Raw genomic sequence first — 14,723 nt, 5'->3', positions numbered from 1 at the left:
GTTTTATTGATTTGAATAGCTTTAATTAAATATTGGAACACAAAATGTGTTTGTCGAGCTTGTTGATCGTTGATCCACACACACAGGTGAAGACGATCATCAGGATGAGTATTTAAGGTGGACAGCTGCAAGTCGTTCTCCTTCTGGATCTTCTCTGAATCGCTTGAGTTTCTGCTGAAGCACATTTAGACAAACCAGCTTCATTCTGGAATAAGATAAATGTGGACTAATTCAAATAAAATAGTTATTTGGACATAAGGGGCAGGTATGCATGGTGGATGAAGAACACAGCATTCCAAGACAAACACTTGCAACCCACAGTAAAATCTGGTGGTGTTCCCCTCATGCTGCGGGGCTGTGTGACCAGTACAGGTACTGGGAATCCTGTTAAATTTGAAGGTCTCATGGATTCCATTCCAGTTCTTGTGAACTATGTTCCACAATCAGTGATGAAGTTACATCTGGGCTGGAAACTTCAACAAGACAGCGACCCAAACACTGCTCATTTCTCAAATATCTCTGTGTTCCTCTGCTATATGATATATTCAACTGGAATTTCTGATCTGAACAATCAGCGATATATAAAGGACAATAATTTAAATTATCAGGGCTGCCCAAACATTTTCATGTAACTCAAGTTTTAAAAACTATAATTATGGAAAACTAAAGGGCAACTGGAACAGTTCAAGCATGCAAATATCAGTGTTGGCCTGAACATGAGAAATTGGCTCAAAGAAACCCATGAAGCTGCTAATATGAATGAAGACTCAATAAAAATACAGATATATATTTTTTTATCTTTATTTATTTTCCATCACATCCAAGCACATGAACATTACTCAATGACCAAGTGCCATTTGTCACCCCTCATAAGTTCATCAAGTCCTACAAATAAACACTTTAATAGACATTAATATACAAACAACGGCTAAGAAATAAAGATAAGTCATTTAAAAAAAAACAACAACAACTCCTTGAGTCGTCTTAAAGAGGTGTGACAGTAAAAACGTCCCTAAAATGTAAAAGTACTTGAAATTATTGGATTCCTAAAAGAAATGCACAACGTTGTCATTAAAAGCATTAATAAATAATAGCACAACTATCAAAAAAATAAAAATAAAACAAAAACTCATGCAAAGAAGCTGCTAAGTTACACAGGACCAACTAATTCAAGGCATAGCTACATGCAGGTCATCAGGAGCTCGACGGGTCGACGCCTGACGGGACATTTGGCAAAAAAAAACAAAAAACAGCCTGTACAGGATGAAAATGAACGTAAAAATTCTTTTATACAACAAAATACACCTCACATCAGGTAGAATGAGTAGAATAAAGCAGTTAGTATCAGCAGTTCATGAGTTTTCCCATAATGTCCTCTTGTTTTGAGTCGTTCAGAACTCGTTCCACAGAAACCACCACTTCACAGTGTAACAGAGTCAGAGAGGAGCCGGAAGCGTCGACGTCAGCGCCTAACGGACCGACCCCCACCAATGGAGCGCCTCCAATACTGTCAGCCAGCTTATCAGCAAATCAATAGCAGCCTTTGTGGATTCCAGCCAATCAGCAGTCACACCAGCTCCCCCCCCCGGAGGTCAGATACAGGCCGTCAGATCTCGGTCAGCGTGATCTTGTAGGCGTCTGCGTAGCTGTCGATGTGGAGGATGAACGTGTCTTCGTTGGAGTAGTGCTCAATGATGTTGTCGTCCATGTTCACCAGGATCCTGACAAAAAAAAAGAAATCAATAAAAAGACATTTAAATATAAACGTGTCGTCACGAGTCGACTCTTTCATTCCTCACTCACCCTTTTTTACTTTTCTTGTACACTTTGGCTATCCTCTCCGAGGGCACGCCGTACTTCTCTGATATCTACGACAGCAGATAGAGATGGTTAGCGTTTCCTGCTGTAAGACAATCCTGGCTGTGACTCATCATGACGTGCAGTGACTCACCGCGTCCATCAGGCCTCTGAGCGTGGGACACTTGAGCATCAAAGCGTCGAACACCTCGTCCGTCTCCTTTCTTACGTACAGCAGCACTGAGGGGACATGAGAAATACACCTTCATCTGTCAGCGGCCAAAACATTCACACACACCTGTATTTGGACTACAGGAAGCGTCAGGGTTATTTTTGTGTAGATTTTTACTGTCAAAGTCTCACTTTGTTCTTGTTTTTTTGTGACTAACAAGTCGTGCTTTTGTTCTGGTTTTTATTTGTCAGATAGGAGAAATGATCAATCAATATTTTTACTGTTTCATTTTACTGTTTTTTTGTTGTTGTTGATTTGTTTGCTTTTCTGACAATGTTAGAAATTCAAAGAGACCATTTAGGGATCCATCCATCCATCCATCCATCCACAGCCGATTATCGACCTTGTTGTAGCCAATCCCAGCTCATCATGGGGAGAACTTATTAATTAATAGATAAAATAATATTTAAAATAATTCCCATGTAACTAAACCAAACATCCTGGATCAGGAATTTGCAGAGATTAAAATCAGAAAAATGCACGGATGATGTTAAAGAGGAGGCAGCAGCTCTCGTACCTCTCTTGTGTGTCTCTTCTTTGATCTGCTTGTGAGGCGACGGACACAGATCTTCATCCGACGGCCTGAACATCCTCTTCACCAACACACTTCTAAAAAAAACCCCCCCAAAAACACTCAATCCAGACGCGTGGCATGCATATACATTGCTTTTGCATTTATGATGACGTGCACCGCCTCTGCAAGCACTCTGAATTTGCATGCTTCGTATTTGTACGACGATGAAATGTAAACACCCTCACCCTTCTCTCTCAATCTCCTCTGTGTTGAAGGTAAACACCTGGAAACATGGAATAAATGTGTGTCAAGCTTTATGGATGATCACAAACAGTATGCGTATTTTTGTCAGATGGAACGTCACAACACAAAAAATGTAAAAATAACTCAGCAGGAGGAAATGTAATGTACTCAACTTCTAAAAGCCCAGAAGTAATATCTGCATAATCCACTCATTTTGCATAAAAATAACTGATATATTGCTTTTTATATAATTAGATTGTTTAGAGGGAGGCATTCAAGCGAAATAAACTTTTTACTTTTGCAGCTGTTCAAAGTGGAGTGAATATAAAATGCTTTTAAATACTTTACACGCTGTTAAAGTAAGATACTTTAATACAAAAGCATCCCTAATGTGAAATATTAGGGAGTTATACGTCACTGAATCAAAAGCCTTTATTTAAACGATCGTCTGAGTGGTCGTGGAAATCTCTGGTAAATTTAAAAACATTCAAATTTCACCTTGCTCAGACATTTTTATTTTGGGGTTTTTAATGCAAATATTGGTGGTTGTCAATGTTTAAAATGATTGAATTGGCATTAAAAGTAAAATATTTTCTTTGGATATGTTGTTATCAGGAAGAAGGAAGTGTTAGAAAACAGGGCTGGGGTGACGTAAGAGTAGTTCCAGACAACGCTCGAGTGAGCAGCCACCGTGTCATTATGGTTTACCCTTACAGAAGATGAGATCATGTTCGTTCACACGAGTGTTCACACTGAGGGACGTGTGTGTGTGTGTGTGTGTGTGTGTGGAGGGGATCTACCTGTCCGGCCCTCTGCAGGTTTCCAAAGTGAACGTCGGGGATGAAGAGCACCGGCTGAGCCTCCAGGTCGGTCATGGTCTTGAAATAGGTGGCGTCAGACTTCTTGGGAACGGCGATCACGCCGACGCCTCCGTCTTTCCCTGAACACCAGGTGAAGAAGATTTAACCACAGAAACATTTCCATGAAGGTTTTCCAAAAAAAAAAAATCATGCTCAATAATGTTCAATAATTGCGAGATAAATTCATATTTCATGACACCATCACTAGTTTTTGGATGGATACAACATCTGTGAGACCGGATCTCGTTCTCACTGATAGAGTCAAGACATATCTCCTGTGTTCTCGTGACTTTTGTGTTTCTTTTCATACTTTTCCATACTTTAACATTGTTTATGAAAACTTATATGTAATTAATTACAAACAGGATAACTCTCCATGTCTATTGGTTGTATCAAAAAAAATTTAGAAAAAATGTTTTCATATTTTAGGGGATTTGGGGCTGTTTTACAAAGCTGGAACGGATTAAAATGTTTAGTTGTACCTCAGGATACGTCTGTAAATCATTGTACATACTGTATATACTACTGTACACACACACACACACACACACACACATATGTGTCCCACCTTTTGACTTCTTGCGAAACAGTTTCCTCTCCTCATCTCTTATCTTCCTCTCTGCTCCCTGAAAAAAAAAAATTGCAGATGAAAAAAAACTTTTTTTTGGAAACGCTGCAAACCTCCTTTAAACACATTTCTGACATAAAATGATGGGGAAATCTAAATGATCAGAAAATTAAATGTGAGCATCTCATTTAAAAGTTTGTTGGTTTTTTTTGTTATTTTTTTACATTTCAGAACAGGTGTGTCTGGAGGCCCATTTTTCATATTCGGCCACTAGAGGGCGACTAATATCATGTTTTAACTCCAGCTTTATAATTGAATATTGAATACATAATTGAATACAAAGCAGTCAAACTCTTTCTGTAATACAGTTCACAGTAAACCCATCAGCATTTTATTTCACAATGAAGACCTGAAAGGCGTCAAATGTCTTAAAAGCAGACAGCAAAAAGTTTTATGAAATCTAAAATTAGACAGCAGCCAATCGGGGAGCCTGAACGCAACGCAAGTTCAATGTCTGCTAAAAGTATATAAAAAACATATAAAACAAAGCAGAAAGTGTGTTGTTGACTTAGCATTAACTTTTTTTCTCTCGTGTAATTAATAACTTGCACCACAATGACCCCCTTCAATGTTTTCAATAATAAAAATGGTCCCTCCTGATGGACAGATGATAATAAAAAAAATGAAACAGGCGGAGTGATTTCTCACCTTGTCGCAGAACACCTTGATTTGTGAGTAGGCCCTGTGCAGCGGCTTGTTGCTGCGGTTGTTGTAGCTGTAGGTGTCGATCTGGATCATCAGAGGAAGACCTTTGACCCCCTTCTGAGAGGAGAAGTCTGTGCTCAGACAGTTGACTGTGATGAAGATCTGGGTGGAGGTAGAGGAGGAGAGACTTACTCATTTCAGCTGAAATGCTGATGAAATCTATTTTGTGGTTATTTATTTCACAAGGATGTTGTCACTCTTGCACAATTTAAACCATAAAAACATGAAAAATGAATACAAAAGGAAAATCCTGGATGCACTTTTCTGATCAAATGTTTTTATCCTAGCATCAGTTGAGATGTTTCTCCTCCTCCTGTCCTTGATGATGCTCTAATGCACAATTTCTCAAGATTTACTTCTTATAAGCGACCACAATTTATTATTGATTACATTTAAGCATAAATTATGTTTGTCTTTTCCATTTCATGTGTATTTACACATAGATGTTGCCAACTTCTTATTTTATTGTGTGGTAATTTCCTTTTTAGACCTATAATAGAAGAGGAACGTGAGATTAATTATGTGGGTATTGCACCTCATTCTGATAGATTAAGGCTCAATAGTCCACACAGATTAGGAGAAAGAGAGAAGCAGGGAGAGAAATAAAAGGAAAAGAGTCAATATTGACTCAGAGAAGTGTGCTTGGATTTCCTCCAGAAATGTCTTTGTCCCTGTTCTGCCATTACAATGAAAGAGACACACATGCACACACACACACACACACACACACACACACACACACACACACACACACACACACACACACACACACACACACACACACACACACACACACACACATACACACACACACACAGCCAGTTGTATTCTTACAAAATGAGGGCAAAACAAATAACAGTGGGTGGGGACAGGGATTGGTGTGTGTTGGCCCTTGGGGGGGGGACTCTGGAGTTCAAACAGTGATGTGGCTCCGTCCAAGGAGTGGCCACAAAGGAGTGGGCTTCACAAACACAAAGAGGACAAACAAAGCACAAGAACACAATAAAAACACACCAGCTGATGCGAAAGACGCGTCTTTAGACTCTTGATTCTCTTATACATACTGTATATTAGCTGATAATGGTTTCTGCTGAGCGTTACCGATGTCTGCAGGTTAGACGGTTGCGTCACAGTTCAAAGCTTGTTAATTTCTCGAGCGTTTGTTTGCCATGACAATATCGGCACGCAAAACCTGTCCTGCTGCTTTTCTTTTCTTTTCTTTTCTCTTCTCTTTTTTCTGACATCAAGCACGCCTCCAGCAAGAGCAAATAAAGTCGACCAGTTTCTGGGAAAATTACCATTAACCTTTACACTACAGCTCGCAAAAATGAATGAAAAAAAAAAAAATCCTCATTTCAGAAATTTTCTTTTTAAAAATTTTTTTTTTTTTTTTTACCTTTGCTTCCTCGTTCACGTCCCAGGTGAAAGAAATGGCGTTGTAGGCGATTTCTTCGATGTTTCCGATGGTGTTGAAGCTTTCTTTGTAATCGGCTGTAAACACCAACAAAAGACAATTTTATTTCTCAGTGATCACGATAACTTTTTCCAAATATGGCTTCCGCATTCAAACCCCGCTTCGAGCAGTTTCCCCAAAATGCAAATCCTGAGTCGACATCAGATCGGGTTTTATTTCAACTTATTTATTTATTATTTATTTATTTATTTATTATTTATTTCAGCTGTAAAAACATCTAAATAAGCACAAGTAGCCTCTAAAAAAAACTGAAACACAATTGAAATTGCTCAATAAACAAATGACACAAGTAGGTAGCTATTGCTTGTTAAGATAAGCACTCGAATGGCACGTTTGGGTTTTATAAGATAAACCCTTATCTATTTGGGCAAATAAACTATTAAAGGCTTCAAAGGAAGTGAGAGGAAACGCAGTAAGGATATCTGGCCCCGAGAACAATTTTTTTAAAAAGTCGGGTGAGCAGGTCAGCTGGTTCTTGTTGACCTGTGTGACAGAAAATTCTCTTTAAATGTAAGATTTTGGGTAAACCAGCAGCTGGGAGTCAGAAAACATCCCTCCATGTCGCGTTCAGGCGCTCGTCTCAGTGCTGGAAAAAGCAGCGTTTGGAAGTTTTATGTTGCCAGAATTTAAAAAAAGAACAACATGTAAAAAACAGTTAGTTTTAGACAGGAAGGTCACATGATTTGAGATGAATGCTTTTAGAGAAGAATACCCCCCCACCCTTCGCTGACCTCCTCCATCTTCCTAACCGCCGTCACGGCGACACTTCCTGGTTCTAGAACAGGTGCATGAAGCAGTGGGCGACAGGTTTACCTGCCGGCGTCCTTTTTGACGCGACCCCCATTCAAATGATTCACCCTCTCTCCCCCCACCCCTGGCCACACCCAACCCCCCCCCGCCCATCGACAAACCCTCCAACCACAATTCCAATTAGATCCCTGCACAGCTTCAGGTTACAGGTGCCGGCCTCAGGGGTGGAGGGGCCGATTGTTCTCCGGAGGTGTTTGAGGTTCTGTGGTCCGGAGTGTTTGTGGGTCGACGGGTGGAAACAGTTCCACCTGTCCCCAGTGGGTCACACCCCCACATTACTGGTTATAGTTACCATTCCACCTCTAATCCTGTCTCTTTTATTTGTGAGAATAAAGTTATCCCTCGTTACTCGTGATGAATGCGTTCCAGGACCACCCATGAAACATTAAATTCTGGGATGTAGCGACAAACTGTTTTACTGTAATGTTGAAACCTCTATCTGAACTCCATTTGTTGATGCCGGATGTTTGAAGGCAGCGAGCGAATGTCGCCACGCGACATTCCGGCATGCTTAAGTTAAAAAAAAAAACAGTAAAACATATAAAACTTAAATCCGCATCAGAATCTGTAAAATCCTCTCATCAGCATCATGAGTTTTAATGTTTTTTTTTTGGACATTTTTAGGTTGAATTTTCAGTTTGTCGTCACTTTGTCAGATAACTTCTTCTTCATGTGTTCGTAAAGCGTACCTGAGAGGTGCAGGTGGGGGTAGCTGATATAAAAAAAATAGGACAACAATATCAATATTTGCATCTTACTGATTAGAATTTATTTCCCCTCAAAATTAGACGGTGTAAAGGGCGCGCCAAAGAAACGTTTATCTCGTCACTAAAAGGGAACAAAAGAGATCTGAAGTGAAGTGAAGAGTGTCCTGGTCTCAGTTCCTGTAAATAAAGGAATTAAGATTAAGATCTAAATTGGTTAAGAAATACTTTCAACAGACCACAACCGGCCAAGGTAACAGTGTGGCTAGCATTCCTCTCCCTGTCCCGACAAGCTATGTATGTGTGTGTGTGTGTGTGTGTGTCTTTTGCCCATCCACCCAAGTCTCCCACATACCTCTGAATCCATGCCTGGCTAACAGGCCCTAGCTTGTCAAACATAAACCGCCTCCAAGCTTCTCACACTCTCGTTCAAGGAGGTGTAGGAGAAAAAACTTGGTTCGGATTCAAATCCGTCAACCGCCATCAACGGCAGACAAAAGGTCAAAAGTCTTGAAACGCTAACGCGACGATCGGCGGCGCGCCGTGAGAAGGAAAAAAAACAAAACAAAACAAAAAAACCCCGTACTGAGGCGGGAGAAAGTTTGTTTCGGATTCTTTTTCTCACGTCGGTGTTTTCTCAGCCTCACGGTCGATGTCGAGGAGATTGAAAAGGATTTGCGTTGTGTGTCCCAGATAATAACCAGACATTAAGAGATTGAAGCGTGGGCGTCTGATGGTGGGCAGCTGAACAGCCCCAGGCAGACGGTTGGGTGGGGGCTTGTTTGCTCTGAGTTGGGTCATGCCTTACGTGTATTACCTGTGTGCATTCCAGCATTTGCAATACCTCAAACCCACCCCTGTCTTTTGGTTTCCGTTTTAATCAATTTAGTTGAGTGTTTCTTGCAGTTTTTCAGTCGTTTAGAGGCAGCAGTGAGTCTTACCGATGTCCAACACTCTCTGTTTGGCCGTGTGCTGCCGGGCGTGCCAGTACTTCCAGTATTTAAGCTGCTCGTCTCGGTTTTTATCTTCGCTGAACACCACCATGATGACGCTCTGGCAATGAAAAAAATTGAAAATAAATACCAAGATTATAGATGTAAAAATCTTTTTTTAGCATTCCAGGCCGAGTTGTTAGACGACATCGATTCCTATCAGCTCCTTATCGCCGATCAATAATGATGACTTTGGCATGAACAAAGTTCATTTCTGCGATCTGCCAATTCAGCAGCCTTGCTAAATAGAAGTAAAACTACAATCTTAAGTATCTATTATATGACCTAATTACAGCTTCCAGACTGATTGTGACACCCTGTTTTTGCCGTAGTTGTGTGCACACACTTTAATTGTGTAATGATGGACCATTGCCATTCATTTAACCTCTGAATGCAGTGGTTTGCTATGGATATTGGACGTCTGGTAGCGATGGTGCTGTGATCTACGATCCCAATGCGTTTAAATGTAGACATCATAAAAATCAACACCATGAATTGTTATAAACCGATATAACCAGACCCAAAACTCCTGAGCCATCCTCCTACTCTAGGATTATTCTTTAATCTGATGTTTGTTCAACGCATGTGTTTCATCTAATGCTTCAATGATTGTTGATGTTTGGTCATGGGCTGACATAATTGCGTTTTTTTACCTGTTCAAGGCGTGTATTTTATGATGAAGGTTTAAGAACTGGAAAGTTTAAAGCTAGTAGTTTGGCAAACTGAGAATCAACTGAGAACGACTCAAAATGCCGAGGACTATTTGCTGAGAGGCGTATTACTCATTCGTGCCTCTTTTCTTTGTGTAAATAAACTACGGAGGAATGAGAAAAGTTCTTCACGACGCGACGATGCTGTGAGCTTTGCTTAAAAATGGCTCCAGTCCAGTTCGCCCTGTGGGAGCGACGGGTCGCTGTTCCCTTCCGTACCAGCAGGAGGCGGTATAGGGAATTGATAAAGCTAATAAAATGAACAAATGCAGGGAAAAAACGCGCCCGAAAATCTGAGCAAAAAACTCAAAAGTCCGACAGGAAGCAACAGGAAAATGAAATTGAAAAAATTAGAAAATTTAAAAAAAAAAAGAAGATAAAATGAAAACAAAGGGGGGGAGGGGGGGGCTCACCCGGACTTTGCTGATTGGGTGACGGAGCCGTTTGTTGGAGCTGAGTTCGTTGAGCGTCACGGCGTAGAACTGGCCTTTATTCAGGTAGGTCATTGGCCCCTCCCCCTGCTTCTGACGCAGCGAGCGAGTGGCGTCCAGCGTGTACTGGAAGCTGTCACTGGAAAAACACACACACACACACACACACACAAGACGATATATGATCACACACAACAAAGTGGGATGGGGGTACGGCAACAACTCCTGCATTCCTTTCTGGATCGTTTCCCACCCGTGTTTTCATTTTTAGAAAACGTCCCATATTTTAATATCAGGCTGTAACATATGTGGGGTGTGATGACAACAGGGTGAAGTGTGTATTCTGAGCGACTTACACTCCATTCTGGTGAAATAAGAAGTCGTCTGCAGGCAGAGAGGAAGACGTGTGGTACTTCTGCTGAGAACGCAAAGGAGGAGGACATTATTTGAGTGCAATAATGACTGGATAAATATTAGAAAATATTTAAAAAAAACAGAAATATTTGGCGGCATTATCACCATAAATAAAGATCTGGAGATCTCAGACGTACAGAAAACAATTTTTTCAGTGTGACAATCAGGCTTCTCATGCTTTAATGACTCTTTTGTGCTCCTGATACTTCATTAAATGTGGTTTTCATGTGTAGATTTTGCTTATATAATATAATTCTGCAAAAAAAAAGACAAAAAAGAGCAGGATTCCCTTGAGGCCAATTATTCATCTGTTTGGGGTGTGTAAATTTAGGTTCACCCAAACTGCATGATTTTTGGAATGATGGGAAAAAGGAAGAGAGATAATCCACTGAACAGGACAAAGTGTAGATTTAACATAGTCTTCCTCACTGCGTCTCGCTCCTCCTCGTACGGGCTGTCCGGCGGGCTCCGCTGGTCTTCCTTCACGTAGGAGTGGCTGACGGCGGTCACCTCGTACGGACTCGGTTCGTAGATCACCCTCGCCGACTCCTCCGCCTCCACCCGGAAGTGAAGCCCCTGTCCCGTCATGAAGACCGGGGCGTACATCTCCGCTTTGACCACGGCCACGGCCGGCGAGCTTCCGTCCCCCGAAGGGTCCCCGGCCCCCGATGCAGCAACCGCCGCCGCCGCCCCCGTCCCCGTCAGGATGCTGAACGGCTCCCTTTTGCTCTCCTGGTGCTCGGTGTTCAGCGACAGGTTGACGGGGACGGATTTGAGGACCTGGACGCGGTTGTCCACTGGCTCCACCTCGCTTTGGTTGCTCGGCAACGCAGGCCTGAATAAAAAACAAGATGGAAATGATATTAAAAGTTGCTTATGACCAAGACAAATATAAGATTTATATAAAAATATGAAATCACCTGTTCAAAAATATTTTTTCTAAACGTTTTCTGTCTCTTTTTTGTTCCAAAAGCTAAAATACTTTTTTTTAAAATTAATTAAAATTAAAATTTTGCATCTTCTCCGCAGGGTTTAGCAGGTTTTTGTTGGCCTGATCCCAGTCTGTGTTTCTAAAATTCAGTGTGTCAGTGCTTCAAGGCTCACTCGTCCATGATGTTTACACACATGCATTCTAGAAGAACCTGTCACAACCCTATCTCCACCACTTATCTTTACACGTTTAGCTTGATAAAGCTCTTTTACATGTAACCGTTTTGAAGCCACAGCCGCTGAACACCAGGATTTAATTCCACACATTGTCTGCTAGCAACTACATGTTTGACTTTTTTTTTTTCTTTCTTTGCCTTTCCGTCGGTACATGTGCAATTTTAGACGCCCAAATTCACTGACCTCTTCTCCTGCTCCTCTGTTAACTCAGCAGCTTTTGGAACAGGTAGGAGCCTCTTTTCTTTCGGCACCTGTGAGGAAGAGAGAATAAAAATGGATTCCTGAACAACACAAGAAAATAATAAAAAAAATGTAACTTCGCCCAAAGAGATGAACGACGTGTTTTTCCTATGCTGGAATCAGGAAATGTGATGCACTGACAGCCTGATTGTTGGTGTGCTGTCCATCTAGAACACATGTGTCAAACTTAAGGCCCGGGGGCCAAATGTGGCCCTCCACATCATTTTATGTGGCCCGCGAGAGCATAAGTTAGAATGTTTAAAAAATAAATAAGTCAAAAGTTTGCTTTGACCAGAACTACATTTCCCACAATGCAGTAATTCAGCCCATTATAACACTGACAAAATCATTCCTAGTCCTAACTTGTGTTTTAATGTTATTTTTCTTTATTGATTGATAGTTTGATCCTTGATTGATGGAGTTCTGTGGGTTTAATAACCTGATAAATTAAAAGTTAAAACAGAGAAACAAGTCAAATTACTTTTTCTGTGCAGCTGTAATGTTTGTAACTTGAATAAGCAATAAATTCAGAGTTATTAAACATTAAGAAGTATGGAGGATCTGAGGACGTTTCCTGACCTTGTAGTAGTCGTAGAGCAGACCCAGGGCGTTGGCGCTGTCCTCGTCCCCGTTGATGCTCATCATGGCCTTGGTGGCGGCTGTCAGCGGGTTCTCCAGGTACGACCTCCATGCCTCGTCCTCGCTGGTGTAGGCCCGCCGCACGGCGGGGAAGGAGCTCTCGTTGGGGACCACCACCACCAGACGTTTACTGACGGGATTCAAAATCAAAAAATGCAGATTTAAAAACTCAAAGTTCCACTCACTCGCTCTTTATTTGGAACATTATTTGCTGTTATATAATTATAATATTAACAGGTCACACTTCACGGTTTTATCTTTACCCCCCCTTTTGTGTGTACATGGGAGTGTCTCCCTGCTCTTTAGGCCCACTTAAGTCGAGATCACAGACCAGCTAAACACACACTGTTGTCACAACATCACTTTGAACTCAGCCAATCCCGAGCGAGGCTCTGAATGTGTCGCTTTGCACAATGAGCAGAAACACCTGAATTCATCTAGTCTGGGTTCTCTTGAATCATTTGACTGCAGCTCATATTTCAAACTGACAGAATGTCATAGAAACAAGTTGATCAGAGATCCAGGATGCAGGAACTCACATGAGAAATGTGCAACATGAAGAGGCTCAGGCTGTTTCTCTGATTTTCACGAACTCCTTTCTGCCAAATAAAACAACCCTTGTCTGCACCGCCTCTCATTTGTGATGTCACAAATCTGTGACATCATAACTGAACCCAAAATGTTTTTAACATCTCTCCTTTATCCTGCATGATCAACGTTTTTTTTTAAAATTGCATCTCAAATTACACGTTTAACTCTACGCTCCCATCTATTTCTCAAAATACGGTTTTTGTAAATCAATTATTAAAACTTCAATCAAATTGCTTTACAGTTATTGATCTCTCTCTGCCTCTCAATGGAGCTAAAAGGCAAATATAAAATCATTCTAGTCTGTTTCTACTCTGGTGGATTCTTTAAAATATTAATATTTTGGGTCACAATGGTGTTAGAAATATCTGTAGAAAAGCTGCAGAAAAATTTGCAACAAGCAACCACGATAGATATTATACTGATCCATATTTAATACATAATAGAACAATTATTGACATAATAATACATAATGTACAACTTATTATTATTATTACCAACAACAACAATAATAACAAAACAAGAATAAGAATAAGAATAACAATGAGCGGGTAAGGAGCTGATCATTTCAATTAGAATTTATAATCTTCATTATTTATTATTAATTATTAAACTTTTGGTAGTAGTTTTTTTTCCACATGTATATTAATAAACGAATAAAGAATAAAGAATTAGATATATTCTGTCCATTCTAACGACTTTTCCGTTGCAGGAGTATCTTTGACTCTCATGCAATCGTTTTGATTTCATCATCGGTATAAATCGAGGAGCTCCTGCGGGACAAAACAACACTGAGGCCCCCGGACGGACGACAACACGCCGCCCGGTTCACCGAGCAGCTCCATCGCTCTCTGCGAGGCCTCAAATAAGAAAAAAATAGAAAGCCACGCAAAAAGTGAATCTAAAACTGTATTTCCCGTCAGACGCGAAAAGATTTTGCAATTTCACTTTTTTGCACTTTGAAAACTTTTCCCATCCCCAGTCAAAAATGGCGATTTCAGCTCAAACGAAATCCACGGCGTTAAGATTGCAAAACTTAATCCTCCTGGAAAATAAAGTTAATTATTTCTCAACAGTTTTCCCAAAGATATCATAACAAGAAAGTGATATTCTCTAAATCTTCTCACACAGCCCGATTTATTTTAAAGAAAAAGAAGAAGAAAAAAAAAAAAGACTTTCTTTTAATTTCTAGTGTTATTCTAGAAACACTTCCAAAGTGTTCTCGCTTCAAAGTTGAACCCATCCCCGATCCACTCAGCTGGCTCGATCACTTACTTGTCTGTCTCCTGTGACATATTTTGCTTCCTCTACGATTCTTCCTTGTGAAACTGGACTTTCAAGTCGGAGCAGGTAGTAGAGGAGTGAGCTGCCAGAAGTTGGGCTACAGGTAAGTCGACTTTCCTCCTTTCTCCCTGCCCCTCTCTCTCTCCTCCGCTCCACCTGGGCAGGTGAGACCGCTTTTGTTCCCGGCAGCCAATAAACACTCCGTTTCCTCTTTACCTTCGGTTTCCACGCGGATTATTAAATATAACAACATATCCCGCTGCCATTCGTGACAATATTCGCTTACTTTTA

The 14,723-nt window shown here is 40.8% G+C and overlaps 1 protein-coding gene across 2 annotated transcripts; it reads right to left on the bottom strand.

The window, feature by feature from the left end:
* Window positions 1-207: 207 nt before the first annotated feature.
* Window positions 208-14,723, bottom strand: grhl2b (grainyhead-like transcription factor 2b). 2 transcript variants are annotated; one of them, XM_068332955.1, is made up of 16 exons: window positions 14,424-14,723; window positions 12,501-12,690; window positions 11,865-11,932; window positions 10,944-11,349; window positions 10,457-10,518; window positions 10,083-10,239; window positions 8,909-9,020; window positions 6,376-6,470; window positions 4,923-5,081; window positions 4,215-4,272; window positions 3,587-3,726; window positions 2,789-2,826; window positions 2,547-2,638; window positions 1,952-2,037; window positions 1,804-1,868; window positions 208-1,721 (listed from the first exon to the last, which is right to left on the bottom strand). In XM_068332955.1, exons 1-16 carry the CDS (start codon window positions 14,441-14,443, stop codon window positions 1,607-1,609), a joined length of 1,863 nt encoding a protein of 620 aa, XP_068189056.1. In that variant the 5' UTR covers window positions 14,444-14,723; the 3' UTR covers window positions 208-1,606. The 2 variants fall into 2 exon arrangements, with proteins under 2 accessions (XP_068189056.1, XP_068189057.1); XM_068332956.1 differs by having other exon boundaries at window positions 10,457-10,515.

This window comes from Antennarius striatus, chromosome 14, assembly GCF_040054535.1.
Source record: "Antennarius striatus isolate MH-2024 chromosome 14, ASM4005453v1, whole genome shotgun sequence".
NCBI lineage: Eukaryota > Metazoa > Chordata > Actinopteri > Lophiiformes > Antennariidae > Antennarius > Antennarius striatus.
This window is presented reverse-complemented; position numbering and strand designations above follow the sequence as displayed.

Excerpts from the sequence above, each read along its gene's own strand:
- grhl2b (XM_068332955.1), bottom strand. The coding sequence starts at position 14,443 with ATGTCACAGGAGACAGACAA. Across the intron at positions 11,350-11,864 it reads ACAGAGGAGCAGGAGAAGAG|GCCTGCGTTGCCGAGCAACC; the intron begins GTCAGTGAATTT and ends TTTTTTATTCAG. Across the intron at positions 10,519-10,943 it reads ACGAGGAGGAGCGAGACGCA|CAGAAGTACCACACGTCTTC; the intron begins GTGAGGAAGACT and ends TTGCGTTCTCAG.